At 47.0% G+C, this 24238-nt stretch overlaps 1 protein-coding gene across 1 annotated transcript in view; it reads right to left on the bottom strand.

Annotated features, from left to right (window-relative positions):
• Positions 1-327: 327 nt before the first annotated feature.
• LOC139274825 (putative leucine-rich repeat-containing protein DDB_G0290503) overlaps positions 328-24238 on the bottom strand; it is an 81188-nt gene continuing 57277 nt past the window's right edge. The window contains exon 2 of the mRNA XM_070891519.1: positions 328-615. Within this exon, the coding sequence (XP_070747620.1) occupies positions 603-615 (13 nt within the window). The 3' untranslated portion in view covers positions 328-602. The remainder of the gene's footprint in view (positions 616-24238) is intronic.

The raw sequence follows: 24238 nt of genomic DNA, 5'->3' as shown, positions 1-24238 counted from the left end.
GCAACCCAACTTGCCCTGTTCAAACTGTGGTCTAAAACAAACTAAGATTAGCATCAGTCTCGCAGAAGACTGTGTTTCAGATTATCTTGTCTTCAAGTCTGGAGCAGATTGTGTCATCAGAAAGAGGGAAAGAAAATGGGAGAAATTAGGAGAAATCTAAATAAAAAAATGAACATGTCAAGTTTCATGTAACAAACATTTTTGTTTATATGATGCGAGTTACCAACATTACAGCTGCAAATGTTACAGAAAGTAAACACCCTTCTAAATTGAAATTGATTTCAAATGTCAATTAACATAAGGATAACAAGTAAAAATATGGCTGAATCTTTATAAAAACACAGTAAATTAAACAGATGAAGACATTTATTGGTACACATCTGAATAAATAACCTGTCATGTCAATAGTGTCTTTGTCCTGGGGATTATCTTAAACTATGTTAGTAAGGATTTTGCAGCAGCATCAGAATTTAGCTTTAGAGAATTACTGAATCATGCATTTCATCCACGTGGGTGGGGTAGATCTGTTAGTTTCCTTCTCTTTCATTTCCTGGACAGTTATCTCTTCAGATTTCAGTGAATCCAAACTGTTGCTGTCATCCTCAAGCAGGGCAGCTACAAATACACAAAAACATATTTCAGAAGCTGAACTTACTTTCAAGCTGTCATGATCCTATTCCTTTGGCGAGATATGAATGGTCAGGATCATCAACTCAGCAACAATAACCATAAGTACTTTTCAAAACTGTTGAGACATCCATGCACAAGTTTCTATGTGCAATAATCATATGTATTATTTTCAACTTATTACCATTTTATGGCGATGTAACCAGATTTGGAAACTGTTCAGCATAAGTAATATATGCTTATACTGAGCTGTAAGAGACTGGCTGAGTAAGATACTGACAGTGATGTTTTGCTGAGAGAAGGTAAGAAAACAAGCTTGACCTGAACAGGAATTCGACACTGGGACAGGCCGAGTGGGTCTGAATCTGCAAGACAATTCAGTTCTCCATATTATAGCAAGCAAATGTAAATATTTAAATAGAGTGGTCCAAAGAGAATCCCTTTGAATTGAGATGTGGAATTGCAAGATGATTAGTTACAAGAAGGCAAAGAGTAAGAGAACATGAGTAAAAACATAACGGGATTAAAATACTTTTTATAGGCACATTAGTAGTAAGAGGATCATCAAGATCTTAAGGAATGGAAGAGCCAAGTTTGTAGTGGAAAGTGAGAGACTGGCAGAGATGCTAAATACGTATTTGGGTCAGTTTTCACTGGTATAGTGGAGGTTATTATTCAAAGAGAGATGGTACTAAAGATGTTACTTAAAGTTAAAGTAGACTAATCATTAGGACCTTATATCAGAGGATCCAGAAGGAAGCTGGGGAAATAGCAGTGGTTCTGACTATAATTTTCCAAAATATTGTGGAAAGGATAATTATGCCAAAGGACTGCAGGGTGGTAAATATGACACCCTCTTCAATAGCATCATGATTATCTGCAAATTACTAAAATAGATTGTAATAATTAATTATGAGTACTTATGCTACCAGCAACACAAGTTATATTTGATCTTAACCTTGCCTAAAACATTAGTCTATATGGACTGCACCTCTTACCATTGTCAGGCCTTTAAAAAAGAATTATAATTCACTTTAACATCTATTTACTATTCTTCAGAGATAAATGAACACTATGAACCATCCAAAGTACTCATAATGCATGGACCCTGTTATGTATGTAAACTTTACTAATGTGTAAGACTTGCCACCAGGGGGCGCACCTGTTGGAGACCAAAGGGTCACCTGCACACCCCAGGCAAACAGGTATAAAAGGCAATCTACCATGCTGCTTCCTCACTCTGGAGTTACATTAAAGAGACACAATAGTTTGAGCTTACAGTATACAGTCTCGTGGAGTTATTCTGAACATAACAATTGGCGACAAGTAACAGATCACGAACTTTCACACGGTTATGGCTGCCATTGGTATTCTTGAAAGATTTGTTGAGGGTGATGATCGGGAAGCCTTCGTTGAGCGTCTTAACCAGTACTTTGTGGCCAACGAGCTGGATACGGAAGATACCGTGATCAAGCGCAGGGCGATTCTCCTCACTGTTTGCTGGTCCATGATATATGGCCTCGTCAAAAATCTGCTAGCACCGACGAAACCAATGGACAAGACATATGCAGAGTAGTGCACGCTGGTTCGGGAACACCACAAGCTGAAGGAGAGCATCTTAATGGCCAGGTATCGCTTTTACACACACCATCGTTCTGAGGGCCAGAACGTGGCAAGCTATGTCGCAGACCTAAGATGCTTTGCAGAATCGTGCGAATTTGCTGGATTTTTGGGGGAAATGTTGCGGGGCTTTTTCGTGCTTGGAATTGGCCACGAGGTCATTCTTCGCAAACTGCTGTCTGCCGAATCCCCATATCTGAGCAAGGCCTTCACGATAGCTCAGGCTTTTATGTCCACGAACGATAAAACTAAACAGATATCTTTGCAGCATTGAAGATCACCGGCAAGTACTGTGCATAAAATAACACCTTCAGCAGGCAGAACTGTACATGGCAGGGCCTACACACCTGCAGAGGCCAGACCTAGGATGACTCAGAGTCCGCTGTGGGACGTGAATGCGAATCCATTAACATCATGTTGGTGCTGCAGCGGCAATCATAGAGCCCATCAATGTCGATTCAAACACTACGTGTGCAAGGGCTGTGGAACAATGGGGCACCTCCAGCGAATGTGCAGACGTGCTGCGACTCACCACATGGCAGAGTTGGCAGAAGATGACCGATCTGGTGCGGATCATGCTGAACGAGTAAGAGAGGCAACTCAACCCGAGGCTGAAGAGGAAGTGTATGGGGTACACACCTTCACCATCAAAAGCCCTCCGATAATGTTGAAAGACAAATGGCATTCCAGTTTCCATGGAATTGGGCACGGGGGCATCAGTGAATTATGAGCCAGAAGGCTTTTGAGAAACTGTGGGGCAACAAGGCACAAAGGCCAAAACTAAGCCCGATTCACACAAAGCTGTGCACTTACACCAAAGAGTTCATACCAGTCATTGGCAGTACGGCAGTGAAGATATCGTACGATGGAACTATGCATGATTTATCACTATGGATTGTACCAGGCGATGGCCCAACGCTGTTCGGAGGAAGCTGGCTAGGAAAGTTCCGATGGAACTGGGATGACATCAAAACACTGTCTTTGGTGGATGACGCCTCGTGCGCCCAAGTGCTAAACAAATTCCCGTCATTATTTGAGCCAGCTATCGGCAACTTCACAGGCGCCAAAGTGCAGATCCATCGAGTCCCTGATGCACGGCCCGCTCATCACAAGGCCCGAGAGGTTCCATATATGATGCGAGAGAAAGTCGAGATCGAGCTGGACAGACTTCAACGAGAGGGAAGAATCATATCGCCAGTCGAGTTCAACGAGTGGGCCAGTCTAATTGTTCCGCTGTTGAAAAGCGATGGGGCGGTCAAAATCTGCGGGGACTACAAGGTAACGATCAACCGAGTCTCGTTACAGGACCAGTACCCATTACCCAAAGCGGATGACCTGTTCGCAACGCTAGCAGGGGTGAAATCGTTCACCAAGCTGGATGACACAGGAGCTGGCTGAACCTTCGAAAAAATTGACGTGCATCAACACGCACAGAGGACTGTTCATATACCGCAGATACCCTTTTGGGATTCACTCGGCTGCGGTCATCCTCCAGAGGAACATGGAGAATCTGCTGAAATCGATTCTGCGCACCGTGGTGTTTCAAGACAACATCCTGATCACTGATTGCAACACCACCGAACACTTGCACAACCTGGAAGAGGTTCTAAAGCGACTGAACAGAGTGGGACTTGGGCTGAAACGCTCCATGTGTTTTCCTGGCATGAGAGGTCGAATTTTTGGAGAGAAAGATTGCGGCGGACGGCATCAGACCCACGGACTCCAAGACAGAGGCCATCAAGAAGGCACTCAGACCACAGAGTGTGATGGAGCTGCATTTGTTCCTGGGACTCCTCAACTATTTTGGTAACTTTCTACTGGGGTTGAGCACTTTGCTGGAACCTTTGCATTTATTGCTAAGCAAGGGTGATGACTGGGTTTGGGGTAAATCTCAAGAGACAGCCTTTAATAAGGCCAGAAACCTGCTATGTTCTAACAAGTTATTGTATTGTATGACCCGTGTAAATGTTTAGTACTTGTGATGCATCTTCGTACGGGGTCGGTTGTGTGTTACAGCAAGCCAATGTGTCAGGCAAACTGCAACCTGTTGCATATGCGTCCATAAGCTTATCTAAGGCTGAAAGAGCATACAGTATGGTTGAGAAAGAAGCATTAGCATGCGTATACAGGGTTAAGAAAATGCACCAATACCTATTTGGACTCTGGTTCGAGCTTGAAACCAACCACAAACCGCTCATTTCGCTGTTCTCAGAAAGCAAAGGTATTAACACCAATGTTTCGTCCCGCATCCAAAGATGGGCACTAACATTATCTGCATATGACTATGTAATCCGCCACAGACCAGGCACTGAGAACTGTGCTGGTGCCCTCAGTCGGCTACCACTGCCCACTACTGGGGTGGAAATGGCGCAACCCGCAGAATTGCTTCTTGTAATGGATGTTTTTGAGAGCGAGGGGTCACCCGTCATGGCTCGCCAGATTAGGTCCTGGACTCGCCAGGACCCTGTGCTATCACTAGTAAAAAGCTGCGTCCTTAATGGGAACTGGTTGGCTGTTCCTGGGGAAATACAAGACAAAATTAAGCCGTTTTACCGACGCAAGGATGAAACGTCCATCCATTCGGATTGTCTCCTATGGGGGAATCGCGTGGTTTTGCCAAAAAAAGGCAGGGAAATGTTTATACGCGAACTATACAGTAACCACCCAGGCATAATCATGATGAAGGCTATCGCAGGTTGCACGTTTGATGGCCCGGCATTGAATCGGAATTGGAGTCGTGCGTACACCAATGTAACACTTGTTCACAGTTGAGCAATGCACCAAGGGAGGCCCCACTGAGTCTGTGGTCATGGCCCTCCAAACTGTGATCCAGGGTTCACGTAGATTTCACTGGCCCCTTTCTAGGAAAAATGTTCCTTGTAGCGGTGGATGCTTACTCTAAATGGATTGAATGTATAATAATGTCATCACGTACGTCCACTGCCACCATTGAAAACCTCCGGGCCATGTTCGCCACCCATGGTTTGCTCGACATCCTTGTTAATGACAATGGACCATGTTTCACCAGCTCGGAAGTCAACGAGTTCATGACCTGCAATGGCATCAAGCATGTCAGGTCTGCCCCGTTTAAGCCTGCATCCAATGGTCAAGCGGAGCGGGCAGTCCAAACTATCAAGCAGAGCTTGAAATGCGTGACGGACGGTTTCCTGCAGACCCGGTTATCTTGGGTTCTGCTCAGCTCCGGACGCGGCCCCACTCGCTTACTGGTATTTCCCCAGCATAATTGTTAATGAAGAGAGCACTCAAAACCAGGCTCTCCTTAGTCCACCCAGATCTCAATGATCATGTAGAAACCCGGCGTCACCAGCATAACATGTACCACGATCGCGCGGCTGTATCGCGTGACATTGAGGTTAATGACCCTGTATTTGTTCTTAATTACGGTCATGGTCCCAAATATGTTGCTGGCACTGTTTTAGTCAAGGAGGGGAATAGAGAGTTTGTTGTCAAACTTTTGAATGGACAAACGTGCAGAAAGCATTTGGATCAGACCAAGCTGCGATTCACTGACAATCAAGAACAGTTTGAAGAGGACATTACCATCATTGATCCACCAACACACACCCAACCAGCAATCGACCTCGCTGTCAACCACAAGGATGAACCCACCATGCCCGACAGTCTGATCAGACCAGCCACGCTGCAGTGCAGCAATGATCTGACCAACTCACCCATGCCAGGACTTCATCTCAGGTGATCAACCCGGGAACGTAGAGCCCCAGATCGCCTCAACTTGTAAATAAGTTGAATCTAAGACTTTGTGAGGAGAGTGATATTATGTATGTAAACTTTACTAGTGTGTAAGACTTGCCACCAGGGGGCGCACCTGTTGGAGACCAAAGGGTCACCTGCACACCTCGGGCAAGCAGGTATAAAAGGCAGTCCACCATGCTGCTTCTTCACCCAAGAGTTACATTAAAGAGACCACGGTCACAACAGTTTGAGCTTACAGTATACAGTCTTGTGGAGTTATTCTGAACATAACAGATCCTATGTTGTTACTAATATTAATTTAACTCCTTTACAGTACTGCCTTAGTTTACTCAGTAATGGGGGAAGAATGCTCTGGTGGAATAGGTAACAAAATTGTTAACATGCTGCCAGGTGACTGCCCACCTGGAATGGTTTCCCTACTCACACTGGAATTGAAATTGCGTTCAGGCCTGATGACAGCCTATGACCCCAATTTGCATATTTTTAAAAAGGACCCAATCAGCTTTGAGCGAGTGGCTTAGGTGCCTGTCTACAAGTGGCAGTAAAAATCGGAAACTACGGGATCCAGTCAGTAAATTGGTGGGTAAGTCATAAAATCCACCCTATATACAAAAAGGGACATAGAACAAAACCTGGGAGCGATAGACCAGTCAGCTTAATGTCAGTGGTAGGAAAGATACTGCAATCTATACTAAAAGTAAGTGATAGAAGAGCATCCAGAATCAGAAAATATAATAAAAATAGTCAGCCTGGATTCCGAAAGGCTAACTCATATGAACATAAGAACATAAGAAATAGGAGCAGGAGTAGGCCATAAAGCCCCTCGAGCCTGCTCCGCCATTTAATACGATCATGGCTGATCCGATCATGGACTCAGCTCCACTTCCCTGCCCGCTCTCCATAACCACTTATTCCCTTATCGTTTAAGAAACTGTCTATTTCAGTCTTAAATTTATTCAATGTCCCAGCTTCCACAGCTCTCTGAGACAGCGAATTCCACAGATTTACAACCCTCAGAAAAGAAATTTCTCCTCATCTCAGTTTTAAATGGGCGGCCCCTTATTCTAAGATTATGCCCTCCAGTTCTAGTCTCCCCCATCAATGGAAACATCCTCTCTGCATCCATTTTGTCAAGCCCCCTCATAATCTTATACGTTTCGATAAGATCACCTCTCTTTCTTCTGAATTCCAATGAGTAGAGGCCCAACCTACTCAACCTTTCCTCATAAGTCAACCCCCTCATCTCTGGAATCAACCTGGTGAACCTTCTCTGAACTGCCTCCAAAGCAAGTATATCCTTTCGTAAATATGGAAACTAAAACTACACGCAGTATTCCAGGTGTGGCCTCACCAATACCCTGTATAACTGTAGCAAGACTTCCCTGCTTTTATACTTCATCCCCTTTGCAATAAAGGCCAAGATTCCATTGGCCTTCCTGATCACTTGCTGTACCTGCATACTATCCTTTTGGGTTTCATGCACAAGTACCCCCAGGTCCTGCTGTACTGCAGCGCTTTACAATCTTTCTTCATTTAAATAATAACTTGCTCTTTGATTTTTCTGCAAGAGTGCATGACCTCACACTTTCCAACATTATACTCCATCTGCCAAATTTTTGCCCACTCACCTAGCCTGTCTAAGTCCTTTTGCAGATTTTTTGTGTGCTCCTCACACATTGCTTTTCCTCCCATCTTTGTATCATCAGCAAACTTGGGTACGTTACGCTCGGTCCCTTCTTCCAAGTCGTTAATATAAATTGTAAATAGTTGGGGTCCCAGCACTGATCCCTGGGGCACCCCATGCTTAACTAACCTGATAGTATTCTTTGAAGCGGCAACAGAAAGAGTAGACAAGGGTAATGCAGGAGAGTGGAGTGCACCAGTTCAATCAATCGCAGGACAGAAAGTGCCAATTCTAACAATCGCAGGACAGAAGTGGATCAAGTGTTTAGAATTGTCTACCGGAGAATTGATTTAATGATTTAATGAGACATCTAGAGACTGATTTAACTTTTCAATTACTGAGGTTTTGATTTTAAATTTACTTATAATTATTCTATATTTTAAGAAAATTGATCTTGATTATACTGATTCTACCATTGTAGAATCCCTATTGTAGCATTCACTATGTAAATTGAGTTTTTTTCCCTCGTGTTTATTTGCTTTTGCATTTTGGCTGTTGCTTTGGACCCAAGCCACTCACTTCTATTTCAACTTGCTGCTCCCGCTTTTTATTTTCTCTCTATCTCTCCGTGACCATTCTCTGCTGTCATCATGCCCCCTTACAGCTCTCCTCTCTCGGATACTCTGTCCTCCCAAATCCCGATCCCAACTCATCGACCTTCCTATTCTCCTGACGTCATTCCAGGCTTGACTCCCCTTTAGATAAGCCTGCAGCTTCCCTCTGTGTCTCTCTTGGTATTCCCTGAAGGGTCCACCGTGGCACTTGTCACTGTCTCCTCACGAGCAGCACCCGAACTGTCTAATCCTACTCTCTCACCAACCTTACCACCCAGCTTGCCTGGGGGGCGGGGGTCTAACCTTGTCAATCTCCTCCCCGTCCAACTCATCCCTCCAAACGATGACCCTGTGGATTCTGGCAATGGATCAGCCGTCAGGGATCCTCTCCGCATCTCCTTGCAGAATGTTCGTTTACTTGCGAACAAGGCCCCTGCCATCCATGACCTTATCGTGGATGATTGCATCGACATCATGGCCCTGACGGAAACTTGGCTGAGAGATGATGACACATTGGGGCCGAAATTCAGGTCCACCCGAAACAGGGTGCACCTACTGCTTTTTGGCCGCCATTACCGCCGCAATGGTTGCGGTGGCCATTCGACCAAAATTCAGCGATCTTTCAAAAATAATGGCGTCCAGCAGTATTGGCCGGCAGGAATCGGCACTTTGCAGCGCTGTGGGTGGGAAGCTTGGAGCGGAGTTTGCACGGGGAAATTCACCTTCTCTTGATTTGGTTTTAACGAGCCAGCTTCTCCCTGGCCTTCTTAAAGGCTAGGATTTGCAGCTAAGCCCTGAGGAGGGACGGCATTTGATTGAAGGCCATGGCTGCTGGAGCTGATGCAGGCTGTGGAAGGAAGGAGGTGAGTGCTGTACCCCGACACAGGCAGACCATCTCACGAGGTCTTCATCAATGCCTGGAGAGAGATAGCTGTGGAGGTCTCAGGGACCTCCATTCATGACCGGATCATCACCCAGTGCCAAAAAAGGATGAACGATATCATCCGTCTGATGAAAGTGAGTACCTGTTTCACCAACTGCTGACCTTCGATCTGCGAGCCTGTCCTTCAAACTTCTCTTATTTCCCACCTTCACTATATAGTCACTGAAGCAGCATTTCACTGTTAAGGCCTGTGTCATGTATCTCACATTACTGTATATAACTGTATCTTACCATGCTATTCTTGACTGTAACTGGATATGACCTGTAACAATAAGAATACCTTACCACCAGGGGTGCACTTGCCTGAGACCTCCCTTTATATACCACAGTGGGACAGGTATGGAGTGTCTCCTGCAAGTGCTGGACGGGAGAGCTGGAATTAAAGGTGCAGGTCCTGAGTGACCTTGACTTCAGCATGTGTATCGTGTAAGTCAGTACATTAGAGTCAGGACTTAACAGCCTGTATATATATATGTGTGTGTTCTCACAATGGAAGCTCCCTTTCATGTCACAGTTACAGCTGCATGTCAGGGACAAACATTTGTGCACTCATTTCTGATGCCTCATTGCACTGCTACTCAGCAACCATTCTTTGTTTTGCAGGCCAAGGTTGCGCACAACCGGATGGAGCAAAGGAGGACTGGTGGTGGCGAGCCTGAGATTCAAATCCTGACACCTCTGGAAGAGAGGGTCCAGGCGGAGTGAGCAGACATGCTGCCTTCCCTGTGGCCGATGATACTGCTGATCCCCCTGCAGGCAGCATGGGTAAGTGAGCCCTCCTTTAACGCTATCTCTCCCTGAAAGCGCCAGCGCCTACTGTACCTTTCCTTCTGAAAGTGTGCGAGTTGCAGCCTCCATGCGTCAATCCCCCACCTCCCCCTCACGGCATACCTTGTGCCATTTATGCTTGCAGATGAAAGGTCGAGTGACAGCCAACGAGAGGGTCCTAGCACTGGTGCGAGAGGGAGGGCAATGCAGGAGGACAGCCTTGAAAGTAGTGGCAGCTGAGGCCAGTGAGAGAAGGATGACATGGAGAGTGGGAGGTGAGGCCTGGACGACAGCCTTGAGGGCACTGAAAGCCATGGGGATCCTGACACCCTGGAGAACATTGGGGGCTCGAGCCTAGATGTGACCCTGGAGCCCCTTCCATCCGTTGGTGCCAACTCAGATGAGGCAGAGGTAGAGGAGGACACTGTTGGCAACACCGCGTCACTGCTTTCACTTACACGCGCCAGCTCAGATACTGGGAGGACGTGGTCCAATCTAGTTGATATAGCAGAGGGCTCTGCACTGGATGTTGCACCAGGTCCTAACGGGCTGCAGCATGGTGACGGGCAGAGAGAACCTCGGGTGCAAGCTCTCTGGGGAGGCGAGTCCGCACGGGAGTTCTGCTGAGGAGGACTCAGACGAACCCATCGATGTGGGGCTTATGAAAGAAGGGTGGAGGCCATGCATTTCCAGATGTTGGGGACACTGGCAAGGGTGCCGAACAGGCTGTTGGACATGGTGAGGAGCATGGAGGAGTCCGCCTCCCACATTGTTGACAGTTCTGTGCATACCATGGAGCCTGTCATGTATGTATGCTTTGGGTTACTAGCCACCAGGTGGCGCCACTGTCGGACGTCATTGAGCTGTAGGCATGTGTGTGCGGCCTAAGTATAAAAGGCAAGCCATCATGTAATGTAATCACTTTGGGCCCTAATAAAGCAGAGCCAGGTTTGTACCTGTGTTAGTTTACAGTATTCAGTCTATCGCGTTATTACATACATAACATTTGGTGACGAGGTAACTTAAGAACCTTCGCATGCAAAAATGAGCACAATTGGAATTCTGGAGAGATTCATGGAGGAAGAGGACTGGGAAGACTTTGTAGCTCGCCTGGACCAGTACTTTGTGGCCAACAAAATGGAGGAACCCACTGACGCCGTTAGGCGCAGGGCAGTCTTCCTCACGGTGTGCAGTCCGAAAATCTATGGATTCATAAAGAATCTTCTCTCGGCTGCAAGTCCAACGGACAAGGACTATGAGGAATTGTGTGCTCTGGTACGTGACCATCTCAAACCAGAAGAAGGCATCATCATCCCACAATATCGATTCTACAAGCAAGTTCGTTCTGAGGGCCAGGATGTGTCGGAATTCATTGCCGACTTAAGACGTCTAGCTGGACCGTGTAAGTTCGAAAACACGTTGGGAGATATGCTGCGGGTGTTGTGTATGCATGCCTGTTTACTGCAGGTAACCCAGTATAAAAAGGAACACACAGCTTGATGTCTGCACTCAGGAGCTGAAAATAAAGGACTACAGGTCTACACAGTTTAAGTATCATACCCTGCCTCATGGAGTCATTACTAAAGGTGCCTACATACACCACAACTGGCGACGAGGATATGAGGTCACGAACTACACGCTCAACATGTCTAACCTCAGCAACTTTCAGCAATTTACAGAGGGGGAAGATTGGAACGCTTTTGTGGAAAGATTGGAACACTGCTTTATAGTCATCGACCTGGACGGGGACACACCAGCCACACTACCGAACAAACGCAGGGCCATCCTGCTTAGCAGTTGTGGGCCCACCATCTACGGTCTCGTCAGGGACTTACTAGCCCCGGAAAAGATAACCACCAAGAGCTATGAGCAACTTGTAACAATCATACAGGAACAACTAAAACCGAAAGAAAGCCTCCTCACAGCCAGGCACTGGTTCTACACTTACCGGCGACCTGAGGGCCAAGAAACTATGCTGCACACTTAAGAAGACTAGCTGCACCATGTGATTTGGGCGACCACCTTAATGAAGCACTAAGGGACATATTTGTCATCGGAATCGGCCACGAAGGCCTCCTACATAAATTGCTCTCGGCTGACATCACGGTCACCCTGCTGAAAGCAATCCAAGTGAGCCAGGCCGACATGGTTTCGGCCTGTGACTCCAGGCGAATACTGACCCAGGACTCTAAACCGGCGAGTGCAGTGCATCGCATGGACACTTCTAAAGGCAGAAATGCTGCCTCGAGTCCCGCAACCCTGAGTCCGCCACATGGGGCAAACCGGATGGCCCCATGCTGGCGTTGTGGAGGAAACCACAGGGCCCACCAGTGCCGCTAGTAAGACTATGCATGCAAAGGCTGCAAAGAGAAAGGGCACCTTCAGAGAATGTGCAGAAAAAGGCTGTACTCACCGCGTCTCTGATGAGTTGGCTGATCACCAGGGCTCTGACACAAGAAGATGAAGCTGCTCAAACCCTGGAAGAGGAGTATGGAATCTTTACCTGCTCCACCGGAAGTTCTCCGTGGATGATGGAAGTGGATATCGATAGGGTCCCAGTCTCCATGGAGATCGACACAGGGGCGAGCCAGTCTGTGATGAGCCAAATGACCTTTGAAAAAATTTGGATGAATCCTGCCACTCGACCAAAACTGTCTCCTGTCCAGGCAAAGCTGCTCACCTATATCAAAGGTAAAATCCAAATCATTGGCTGTGTTGACGTCCAGGTCTCCCAGGGCGGCGTGTTGAACAAACTCCCCCTGTGGATTGTAGCCAGCGACTGTCCCACGCTGCTGGGCAGGAATTGGATGAACCGGGTCCACATCAGGCGAAGTGGCCTGTAGAAGAAAAGACCACCACAGCCCTCCTGCAGGAAGGCCAGGAAATGGTTGCAGCACCAGCAGCACAAGAAGAAACACTTGTAATCAAAATGGCCGTCGCCATGCCACCAGTGAGCATGGAGGAGCATCACATGACACCGAGCGGCCAATTGGATTTGAAGGCTCCCTTAAAGGAGACAAGTAACCAAAGAAATTTAAAGGGGAAGTTTCAACTATTTGAGTACGTGGCCTTTAAAGCTAAAGATGCGATTAAAGGGTGCAAGTATGAAAATGTATGCAATGTAACAATGAATTGTGATGCTGGTTTAGCTAATGTGACTAATGATATGAATGCAGGTGTCAGTAAGGTTAAGAACAAGTTTACTATGCTTAATAGTAATGATAGAGATTGTGAAATGTCTAATGTAACTATGTTTGTTGAAACCAGGACACCCAAAAGTGACCCAAAAGTGATGCAAATGCTAGAATGTATAATGCAGGCTCGACTATATGTGATCAGAGCCAAGGTGTCATGTATACTGGTAGGACACTGCCAAAGTACATTGGGTCCTACAGGAACCATGCTGATGCCAATGGAATCCCCCTGTGGGAGACCCCCAGGTCCAGCAGGCTACCTGACCATGTAGCCTGGACCTTTGGAACGAATGTGATGCCCCTTGCAGGACACACACACAGGCAGTGGGAGCAGGCCCACTACAGGGACAGTGGTCAATGGGCAGCCCAGCCACCACCAATGGCAACCTGCACCAGACCAGCCCAACAGCCCCTGGCCACCAGGGCCAACACCAGGAGCATGAGGCCAATACCCTCCAGCTTCCCTGGCAAACCCTGGGATGACCTGACCCTCATCCCAATTGGTGGACAAGGAGCCCACCCAGTCTTGTGGCCCTGTCCACCACCCCACAACTACCCACATCACAGTATATAACACCACCCACTGCTGCCATGGCTACCCCCCCTGAGGTATCCCACAACAGTGACACCCACTTGGTTTGTGTGTGCGAGAGGGGAAACATACGAGGCCAGCCTCAAGCACAGGGGTCACACCTGGCAACCACACAACCCTCACCACAACCTCCCATAGCCCACCACTGATCACCTCCCCTGGTCATGACAATAAGGATATGAAAAATGCTTAGGGGGGGAAGTGTTGTTGTGTATGCATGCCTGTTTACTGTGTGATGTCTGTAACACTGTTATGCAACACTGAATGTACCCTCACACTGTACACACCTTGCCTGTACACCAGAGGTTGCTGCTGCTGGAGGCCTAAGGGTTACCTGCACACTGCAGGTAACCCAGTATAAAAAGGAACACACAGCTTGTTGTCTGCACCCAGGAGCTGCAAATAAAGGTCTACAGGTCTACACAGTTTAAGTATCATACTCTGCCTCATGGAGTCATTACTAAAGGTGCCTACATACACCAAAGCGGTACTTCTTTGTAATTGGCATCAACCACGAGGTGATCCTGCAAAAGCTCCTGGCGGCAGAGACACTGGATTTGAGCAAGGCAATCACGATTTCCCAGGCATGCATGACGATGGACAAAAACTTAAAGCAGATATCATCGAAAACTCAGCAAGTACTGTAAACAAGATTGTATCGTCATTTGGCAGAGCTGCATATGGCAGGGCCTACTCGACTGTGTATGGGAAACCTGTGGCTGCCCAAAGTCCGCCAACGGGAATGAATCCGATTTCACCGTATTGGCATTGTGAGGGCAATCATCGGCCTCATCAGTGTCGGTTTAAACAGTACATTTGTAAAGGCTGTTCAAGACTGGGGCATCTCCAGTGAATGTGTCTGCAACTGAGCAAGAGTGCTGCGACACACCACGTGGAGGTTGATGACCACTATCGAGCGGATCCAGATATGCAATCCGAGATACCAGAGGAGGAAGTGTATGGACTGTATTCGTTCCTAACAAAGAGCCAACCGATAATGATTAATGTGAAACTTAACGGTGTGCTGGTACCGATGGAATTGAACATGGGTGCGAGTCAATCAATAATGAGCCAGAGGACATTCAACAAGCTGTGAGATACTACTAAGGCTGTGAGGCCTAAGCTAGCTGAGTCCAGTCAATGCTAAGTTGCGTACGTACATGAAAGAATCCATAACGATGATTGGAAGTGCAGTAGTCAACGTGTCGTATGATGATGCAGTTCATAATTTACCATTGTGGATTGTTCCAGGCAATGGTCCAACGCTGTTCGGCAGGAATTGACTGGGAAAAATCAAATGGAATTGGAACGATATCAAAGCGTTGTCGTCGGAGGATGATACTCCATGTGCTCAAGTGCTGAGCAAGTTCCCCTTGCTGTTTGAACCAGTCATCGGCAATTTCACGGGAGCCAAGGTGCAGATCCAGGTGGACTTGTGGATATCTGAACGGAATATATGGAATTAAGGACAGTAAAGTAAACGGGATATATGAAAATGTATAAGCCATGGAAGAATAGCTGGGAGAATGTCAGATTGCAAATAGTGCAACATCAGCATAGCTAACAGTCTGTCTCAAGGTTTCAAGTCACTACTCATGCCAATGACATCTAATTGTAACATGAAATAAATCTGCAGAATTGCAAGGTCTCAGTTAATAGTCACACCATTAGATTGAAACATTTAGAGGCAATGCTTGAGCTTTCAAGAAGAACATCTCATATAGATTGACTAATGAGTGGCTGAGTTAGACTGTCAATCCATTTGTATTTTGTTATCTGATTTCAAAACTGTATAACTGTTGACGCTTTACGATGTAACTTCACCTATCCGTAGGGAGTGTGTACGCTCTATCCAGAGAGTATATCTTCTGCCTGACAGGTCTTACTGGCCGGTAATAAAGACTGCTTTGTTCAAAGCACAAGAGGTATTCGACTCAGTAATTTTACTGAACCAGATTGAGGTAAAAGAATCCGGGAATTTACAGACTCGGATGCAAGACCCATCCATCATAAAGCTCGGGCAGTTCCGTACATGATGAGGGAGAAGGTCGAATTTAACGAATGGTCCATTGTTCCTGTGTTGAAGAGTGATGGCACTATCAGGATTTGTGAAGACTACAAGGCTACAATCAAGCGAGTTTCGAAACAGGATCAGTACCCGTTACCGAAGGCTGATGACCTGTTTCCAACGCTAGCCGGAGGGAAGTCGTTCACTAAACTGGATCTGACTTCGGCCGACATGACTCGGGTCAAGACGTCGAAGAAACTTACGTGCATCAACAATCATAAAGGATTGTTTATCTACAACAGATGTCCTTTCGGAATTCGCTCGGCAGCAGCCATATTTCAGAGGAACATGGAGAGTCTACTGAAGTCCGTCCCCAGAACCGTTGTGTTCCAAGATGACCTACTGGTCACAGGTTGTAACTCCGCTGAATATCTGAACAACCTGGAAGAGGTTCTACATCGTCTGGACAAAGTGGGACTCAGACTGAAACGTTTGAAGTGCGTCTTAATGGCACCGGAAGTCGAATTCCTGGGGAGGAAAATTCCTGTTGATGGCATCAGGCTTGCGGACTTGAAAACCAAGGCCATCAAAAATGCACCCAAGCCTCAGAATGTGACGGAGCTGCATTTGTTCCGTGGTCTACTCAATACTTCGGTAATTTCTTACCTAGATTGAGCACTTCATTAGAGCCTCTGCACACGCTGCTCAGAAAAGACGACAACTGGGTTTGGGGTGTGTCTCTTTTGAGAAAGCTACTAATCTGCTTTGCTCTAACAAGCTGCTGGTACATTATAATCCGTGTAAACGTCTAGTATTGGCCTATGATGCTTCATCATATGGAGCTGCCCAAGAAGCTAATGAGTCGGGTAAACTACAACCTGTTGCGTATGCTTCTAAAAGTTTGTCAAAGGCGGAAAGAGCCTACAGCATGGTAGAAAAAGAAGCACTAGCCTGTGTGTATGGGGTTAAAAAGATGCATCAGTACCTGTTTGGTCTTTGGTTTGAACTGGAAACAGCTCACAAGCCACTCATTTCATTTTTTTCAGAAGGTATAAATACCAATACATCGTCCCGCATCCAGAGGTGGGCACTGACATTATCTGCCTATGATTATATCATTCGCCATAGACCTGGCACCGAGAATTGTGCCGATGCACTGAGCCGTCTGCCGTTGCCCACACCGGAGGTGGAGACGCCACAACCTGCAGACCTACTGTTAGTCATGGATGCTTTTGAGAGTGAAGGAACACCTGTCACGGCTCAACAAGTTAAAACCTGGACCAGCCAGGACCCGATATTATCGGTTGTGAAACGTTGTGTCCTTATTGGTGATTGATCTGCCATACCCAAGCAAATGGGTGATGAGACCAAACCTTACAACAGTCGCAAAGACGAGCTATCCATTCAGTCAGATTGTTTACTGTGGGGCAATCGTGTTGTCATGCCTAAGAAAGGCAGAGAGAAATTTGTACATGATCTACATAGCACTCATCCCGGTATTCTCATGATGAAAGCCATTGCCAGTTCTCATGTATGGTGGCCTGGAATTGACTCTGATCTGGAATCATGTGTTCATCAGTGCAACACTTGCATGCAGCTAAGTAAAGCACCAGCGGAATCACTGCTGAGTCTGTGGTCATGGCCATCTAAACCACGGTCCAGGATCCACATCGACTTTGCAGGTCCCTTCGTGGGAAAGATGTTTTTAGTTGTGGTGGATGCATATTCCAAGTGGATAGAGTGTACAATCATGTCATCCAGTACATCCACAGCTACCATTGAGAGCCTTCGTGTCATGTTTGCCACTCATGGTCTGCCTGACATTGTTGTAAGCGACAATGGACCTTGCTTCACTAGTCTGGAGTTTCAAGAGTTCATGAAACTCAATGGTATCAAACATGTGAGGTCAGCACCATTCAAGCCCGCATCTAATGGTCAAGCAGAGCGTGCTGTCCAAACCATCAAGCAGAGTATGAAACGTGTAACTCAAGGTTCACTGCGGACTCACTTGTCGTGCATATTGCTTAGCTACAGGGCAAGACCCCACACGCTTAACGGGGTCCCCCCTGCTGAACTATTGATGAAGAGTGGTCTCAGGACCAAGCTCTCTCTTGTCCACCCTGACTTGAACGATCATGTTGAATACAGGCATCAAAGTCAGCAGTGGTGTCATGATTGCGCTGCTGTGTCACGCGACATTTCTGTTAACGATCCTGTGTATGTACTAAATCATGGTCAAGGTCCCAAGTGGATCGCCGGTACTGTTATGGCCAAGGAGGGTAACAAAGTGTTTATAGTCAAGCTCAAGAATGGGCAAACATGCAGGAAACATGTTGCTCAGATAAAGCTGTGGCACATGGATGAACCGGAACAGTCTGAGGAAGACACAATCAGTGACCAACCAACCTACCCTCAGTCATCAGAGGACTCCGCTGTCATCACTGAATCTGGACTGTCAAACACTGACATGGTCAATGAATCTGGACTTTCAATCCCTGACGTGGTCATTGCCACTCCCATCAGATCGGCTACCCAGTCCCCAGTCATAACAGACTCAGAACGCTCGCCCAAGGCTGGAGTTGAACTGAGACTATCAACTCGGGAACGGAAACCCCCGGACCACCTCAATTTGTAAAAAGACAGTTACTAATATCTTAAAGGGGGATATTGTCATGTATGTATGCTTGGGGTTACTAGCCACCAGGTGGCGCCACTGTCGGAGGTCATTGGGCTATACGCACGTGTGTGCAGCCCAGGTATAAAAGGCAAGTCATCATGTCATGCAAGAGTTTCTATAAGTATATAAAAAGGAAAAGACTGGCTAAAGTAAATGTTGGTCCCTTAGAGGACAAGACCGGGGAATTAGTAATGGGGAACATGGAGATAGCAGAAACTCTAAACAAGTATTTTGTATCAGTTTTTACGGTAGAGGACACTAACACTATTCCAACAGTGGATAGTGGGGGGGGGGGTGGGGAGGAACTTAACACAATCACAATCATTAAGGAGGCGGTGCTCAGTAAGATAGTGGGACTTAAGGCAGGTAAATCCCCTGGACCTGATGGCTTGCATTCTAGGGTCTTAAGAGAAGTAGCGGCAGGGGTTGTGGATGCCTTGGTTATAATTGACCAAAATTCCTTGGATTCTGGGGTCCCAGCAGATTGAAAAACTGCAAATGTAACGCTCCTATTTAAAAAAGGAGGCAGACAAAAAGTAGGAAACTATAGACCAGTTACCCTAACATCTGTGGTTGGGAAAATGTTGGAGTCCATTATTAAAGAAGCCGTAACAGGACATTTGGAAAAGCAAAATTTGGTCAGGCGAAGTCAGCATGGATTTATGAAGGGGAAATCATGTTTGGCAAATTTGCTGGAATTCTTTGAGGATGTAATGAACAGGGTGGATAAAGGGGGACCAGTGTTTGTGGTGTATTTGGACTTCCAGAAGGCATTTGACAAGGTGCCACATAGAAACATAGAAACATAGAAAATAGGTGTAGGAGTAGGCCATTCAGCCCTTCGAGCCTGCACCACCATTCAATATGACCATGGCTGATCATGCAACTTCAGTACCCCGTTCCTGCTTTCTCTGCATACCCCTTGATCCCTTTAGCCGTAAGGGCCACATCTAATTCCCTTTTGAATATATCTAATGAATTGGCCTCAACAACTTTCTAAGGTAGAGAATTCCACAGGTTCACAATTCTCTGAGTGAAGAAGTTTCTCCTCATCTCGGTCCTAAATGGCTTACCCCTTATCCTTAGACTGTGAGCCCTGGTTCTGGACTTCCCCAACATTGGGAACATTCTTCCTGCATCTAACTTGTCCAATCCCATCAGAATTTTCTATGTTTCTATGAGATCCCCTCTAATTCTTCTAAATTCCAGTGAACATAAGCCTAGTCGATCCAGTGTTTCTTCATATGTCAGTCCTGCCATCCCAGGAATCAGTCTGGTGAACCTTCGCTGCACTCCCTCAATAGCAAGAATGTCCTTCCTCAGATTAGGAGACCAAAACTGTACACAATATTCAAGTTGTGGCCACACAAAAGGTTACTGCACAACATAAAAATTCACGGGGTTAGGGGTAGTATATTAACATGGATAGAAGATTGGCTGACAAACAGAAAACAGAGAGTCGGGATAAATGGTTCATTCTCTGGTTGGCAATCAGTAATGAGTGGGGTGCCGCAGGGATCAATGCTGGGACCCCAACTATTTACAATCTATATTAACAACTTGGAAGAGGGGACTGAGTGTAATGTAGCTGTTATGTCTCAAATAAAGCAATGTGACTGAGTACTGTAGACTTGAGTAAGTGTGATGTTAGTCTCTTTATTCTGACTCCAGAATGCTGGCACAGCATGTGAGGCCTGCTTACATGCAGTGCTCTCAAGAGATGCTGGGATCCCTTGGGGCTCCAACAGATGCGCCCTCTGGTGGCGGTAGAATGCTGGTTACAAGGTGCTGCATATATAACATCACTCCCTACCAAAGTCAATGGCACACTTATTTACAGCGTAAGACAATCTGGGGCTTTCCGCTCCCTAGTCGATCATCTCAGTACAAACACAGGTGCAGGTGAGATGATTGGGCTTTCACTGGGCTGCTGCGCAGCTGGCCTTGCTGGGCTGCTGGGGATAATGAGTTCAGCATCATGGTCAACCATGATGTCGGTTGCCACTTGTGTGTGTATCGGAGTGTCGAAGTTGGTGGTGTCCTCTTCAGGTTGCTCGTGGCTGTCTGTGAATCGCAGTTTGGTTTGGTCCAAATGCTTTCTGCAAGTTAGTCCATTTGCAAAATTGACCTCAAACACACTTCTTTGGCTGCGACAGTGCCAGCAAGCCATTTGGGACCATAGCCATTGTTGAGTACAAATACAGGGTCATTGACTTCAATATCGCGTGCCAAATTTGTGCGATCATGGTACATGCTTTGTTGATGCCGTCTGCCCTCGACATAATCATGGAGATCAGGGTGGACTAGAAAGAGTCTTGTTTTGAGTGCCCTTTTCATGAGCAGTTCGTCAAGGGGAACCCCAGTGAGCAAGTGGGGTCTTGTGCGGTAGCTGAGCAGGACTCGGGACAGGCGGGTCTGCAAGGAGCCTTCTGACACGCGTTTCAAGCTTTGCTTGATGGTTTGGACTGCCCGTTTTGCCTGGCCGTTAGATGCGGCTTGAACGGGGCAGATGTGATGTGCTTGATCCCATTGCGGGTCATGAATTCCTTGAATTCAGCGCTGGTGAAGCACGGCCCATTGTTGCTGACAAGGACATCAGGCAGGCTGTGTGTGGCAAACATGGTTCGTAGACTTTCGATGGTGGCAGTGGACGTGCTTACAGACATTATTACACACTCAATCCACTTTGAATAAGCATCCACAACAACCAAAAATATTTTGCCTAGAAACGGGCCAACGAAGCCAACGTGGATCCTAGACCACTGTTTGGAGGGCCATGACCACAAACTTAGTGGTGCCTCCCTGGCTGCATTGCTCAGTTGAGAGCAAGTGTTGCATTGGCGCACGCAAGACTCCAAATCTGAGTCGATGCCGGGCTACCACACATGGGATCTGGCTATAGTTTTCATCATTAATATGCCTGGGTGGGTACTGTGTAGGTCGCATATGAACGTTTCCCTGCCTTTCTTAGGCAAAACCACGCGATTACCCCACAAAAGACAGTCCTCCTGTATGGACATTTCATCTTTGCGCCGCTGGAACGGCTTGATCTCTTCATGCATCTCTGCTGGGACACTGGGCCAGCTCCCATGGAGGACACAGTTTTTTATAAGGGACAGTAAAGGATCCTGGCTGGTCCAGATCCTGATCTGGCGGGCCGTAATGGGTGACTTTTCGTTTTCAAATGCATCCATCCTCAAGAGCAAGTCTACAGGCTGTGTCATTTCCACCCCGGTGGTGGGCAATAGTAGCCGACTGAGAGCATCAGCGCAGTTCTCTGTGCCTGGCCTGTGACGAATTACATAGTTATATGCAGACAGCGTGAGTGCCCATCTTTGGATGCGAGCAGAGGCATTGTTATTAATACCTTTGTTCTCTGAGAATAGTGATATGAGTGGCTTATGGTCAGTTTCTAACTTGAACTTAAGCCCAAACAGATACTGGTGCATTTTTTTCACCCCGTAAACGCATGCCAGAGCTTCTTTTTCAATCATGCTGTAGGCCCTTTCGGCCTTGGACAAACTCCTGGACGCATAAGCGACCGGTTGCAATGTTCCCGATTCGTTTGCTTGTTGTAACACACACCTGACCCCGTACGAAGACGCATCGCAAGCTAACACTAAACATTTACATGGGTAATACAGAACAAGCAGTTTGTTTGCACATAACAGATTTCTGGCTTTCTCAAAAGTGATTTCCCCCATACCCAGTCATCTCCCTTGCATAGCAACACATGTAGAGGTTCTAGCAAGGTGCTTAACCCGGGTAGGAAATTACCACAATAATTGAGGAGTTCCAGGAATGACTGCAGTTCCATCACGTTCTGTGTTCTCGGCGCGTTCTTGATGGCCTCCGTCTTGGTGTCGGTGGGTCTGATGCCGTCTGCCGCGATTCTTCTCCCGAAGTACTCGACCTCTGGCGCCAGGAAAACACACTTCGAGCATTTCAACCTGAGTCCCACGCGATCTAGCCGACTTAGAATCTCTTCCAGGTTCTGCAAGTGTTCGATGGTGTCCCGACCTGTGATCAATATGTCATCCTGGAATACCATGGTGTGCGGAACCGACATTAGCGGACTCTCCATGTTCCTTTGAAAAATAGCCGCAGCTGATCGAATCCCAAACGAGCATCTATTGTAGATGAACAGACCTTTGTGTGTGTTGATGCAGGGGTTAGGCCTTTCGAAGATTCCGCCAGCTCCTGCGTCATGTAGGCTGAGGTCAGGTCCAACTTGGTGAATGTCTTTCCTCCAGTCAGGGTCGCAAATAGGTCGTCTGCCTTGGGTAGCGGGTACTGATCCTGCAGCGAAAAACGGTTAATTGTTACTTTATAGTCCCCGCAAATTCTGACCGTGCCATCGCTCTTGAGAACCGGAACAATTGGACTGGCCCACTCGTTGAGCTCCACCAGTGCGATGATGCCCTCTCGTTGCAGCCTGTCCAGCTCGATCTCCACTTTCTCTCGCATCATGTATGACACCGCATGTGCCTTGTGGTGGATGGGTCATGTACTGGGAATCAAGTGGATCTGCACCTTTGCCAGAGAAATTTCCGATGCCTGGCTCAAACAATGACGGGAACTTGCTCAAAACTGAGCACATGAGGCTTCGTCAACGGTCAAAAGCGCTCGGATGTCGTCCCAGTTCCAGCGGATATTTCCCAGCCAGCTTCTGCCGAACAGTGTGGGGCCATCTCCTGGTACAATCCATAGTGGTAGTTCGTGCACCGCTCCATCGTAGGAGACTTTTACTGCTGCACTGCCAATTACAGGGATCAGCTCTTTAGTGTAAGTTCTCAGCTTGGTAAGAGGGCTCAGCTTGGGCTTTGTGCTTTGTTGCACCACAGCCTCTCGAAGGCCTTTTTGCTCATGATACACTGACTCACACCCATGTCCAATTCCATGGATACTGGAATTCCATTCAGTTCAACTTTTAACATGATCGGTGGACATTTCGTGGTGAAGGTGTGTACCCCGTATACTTCTGCATCCTCGGTTTGAGTCTCTAGTTCAGTTTGATCCGCCATGGATCGGTCTTCCTCTGCAACGTGGTGGTTTGCAGGGTTTGCAGCTCGTCTGCACATTCGCTGGAGGTGTCCCATTGTTCCACAGCATTTGCACGCATAGTGTTTGAAGCGGCATTGATGGGCTCGATGATCACCTCCGCAGCGCATTCACACTTGATAGCGGACTCTGAGTCATCTGAGGACGTGTACGTTCTGCCATATGCATTTCTGCCTGAAAATGACGTTACTTTGTGTACAGTACATGCCGATGCATCTTTATGCTGCGAAATTTGTTTGGTGTTATCGCTGGTCACCATAAATGCCTGGGTTATCGTTATGGCTTTGCTCAGGTTCGGTGTTTCAACAGTCAATAGTTTGCGAAGGATAACCTCATGGCCAGTGCCAAGCACAAAAAGTCTCTGAGCATTTGCTCCAGGAATCCACCGAATTCGCAATGTCCTGCAAGGCACCTTAGTTCGGTGATGTAGCTCGCCACTTCCTGGCCTTCAGACAGCTGACATGTATAAAATCGATACCTTGCCATCAGAGCGCTCTCCTTCAGATTTAGGTGCTCCCGGACCAGCGTACACAGTTCTTCATATGATTTGGTTGTTGGTTTCACCAGAGCAAGAAGATTCTTCATGAGGCCATAGGTTGTTACCCCGCGGACTGTGAGGAGGATCGCCCTTTGTTTGGCAGCGTTCTCATTCCCTTCCAGCATGTTGGCCACGAAGTATTGGTCAAGTCGCTCCATGAAGGCTTCCCAATCGTCACTTTCTGAAAATTTCTCCAGGATACCAACAGGTCTCTGCATTTTCGCGTGATGGTTCGTT

Source organism: Pristiophorus japonicus, chromosome 10 (genome assembly GCF_044704955.1).
Source record: "Pristiophorus japonicus isolate sPriJap1 chromosome 10, sPriJap1.hap1, whole genome shotgun sequence".
In the NCBI taxonomy this organism is placed as follows: Eukaryota; Metazoa; Chordata; class Chondrichthyes; family Pristiophoridae; genus Pristiophorus; species Pristiophorus japonicus.
The sequence above is the reverse complement of the archived record's forward strand: the minus strand, read 5'-3'. Positions and strand labels throughout refer to the sequence as shown.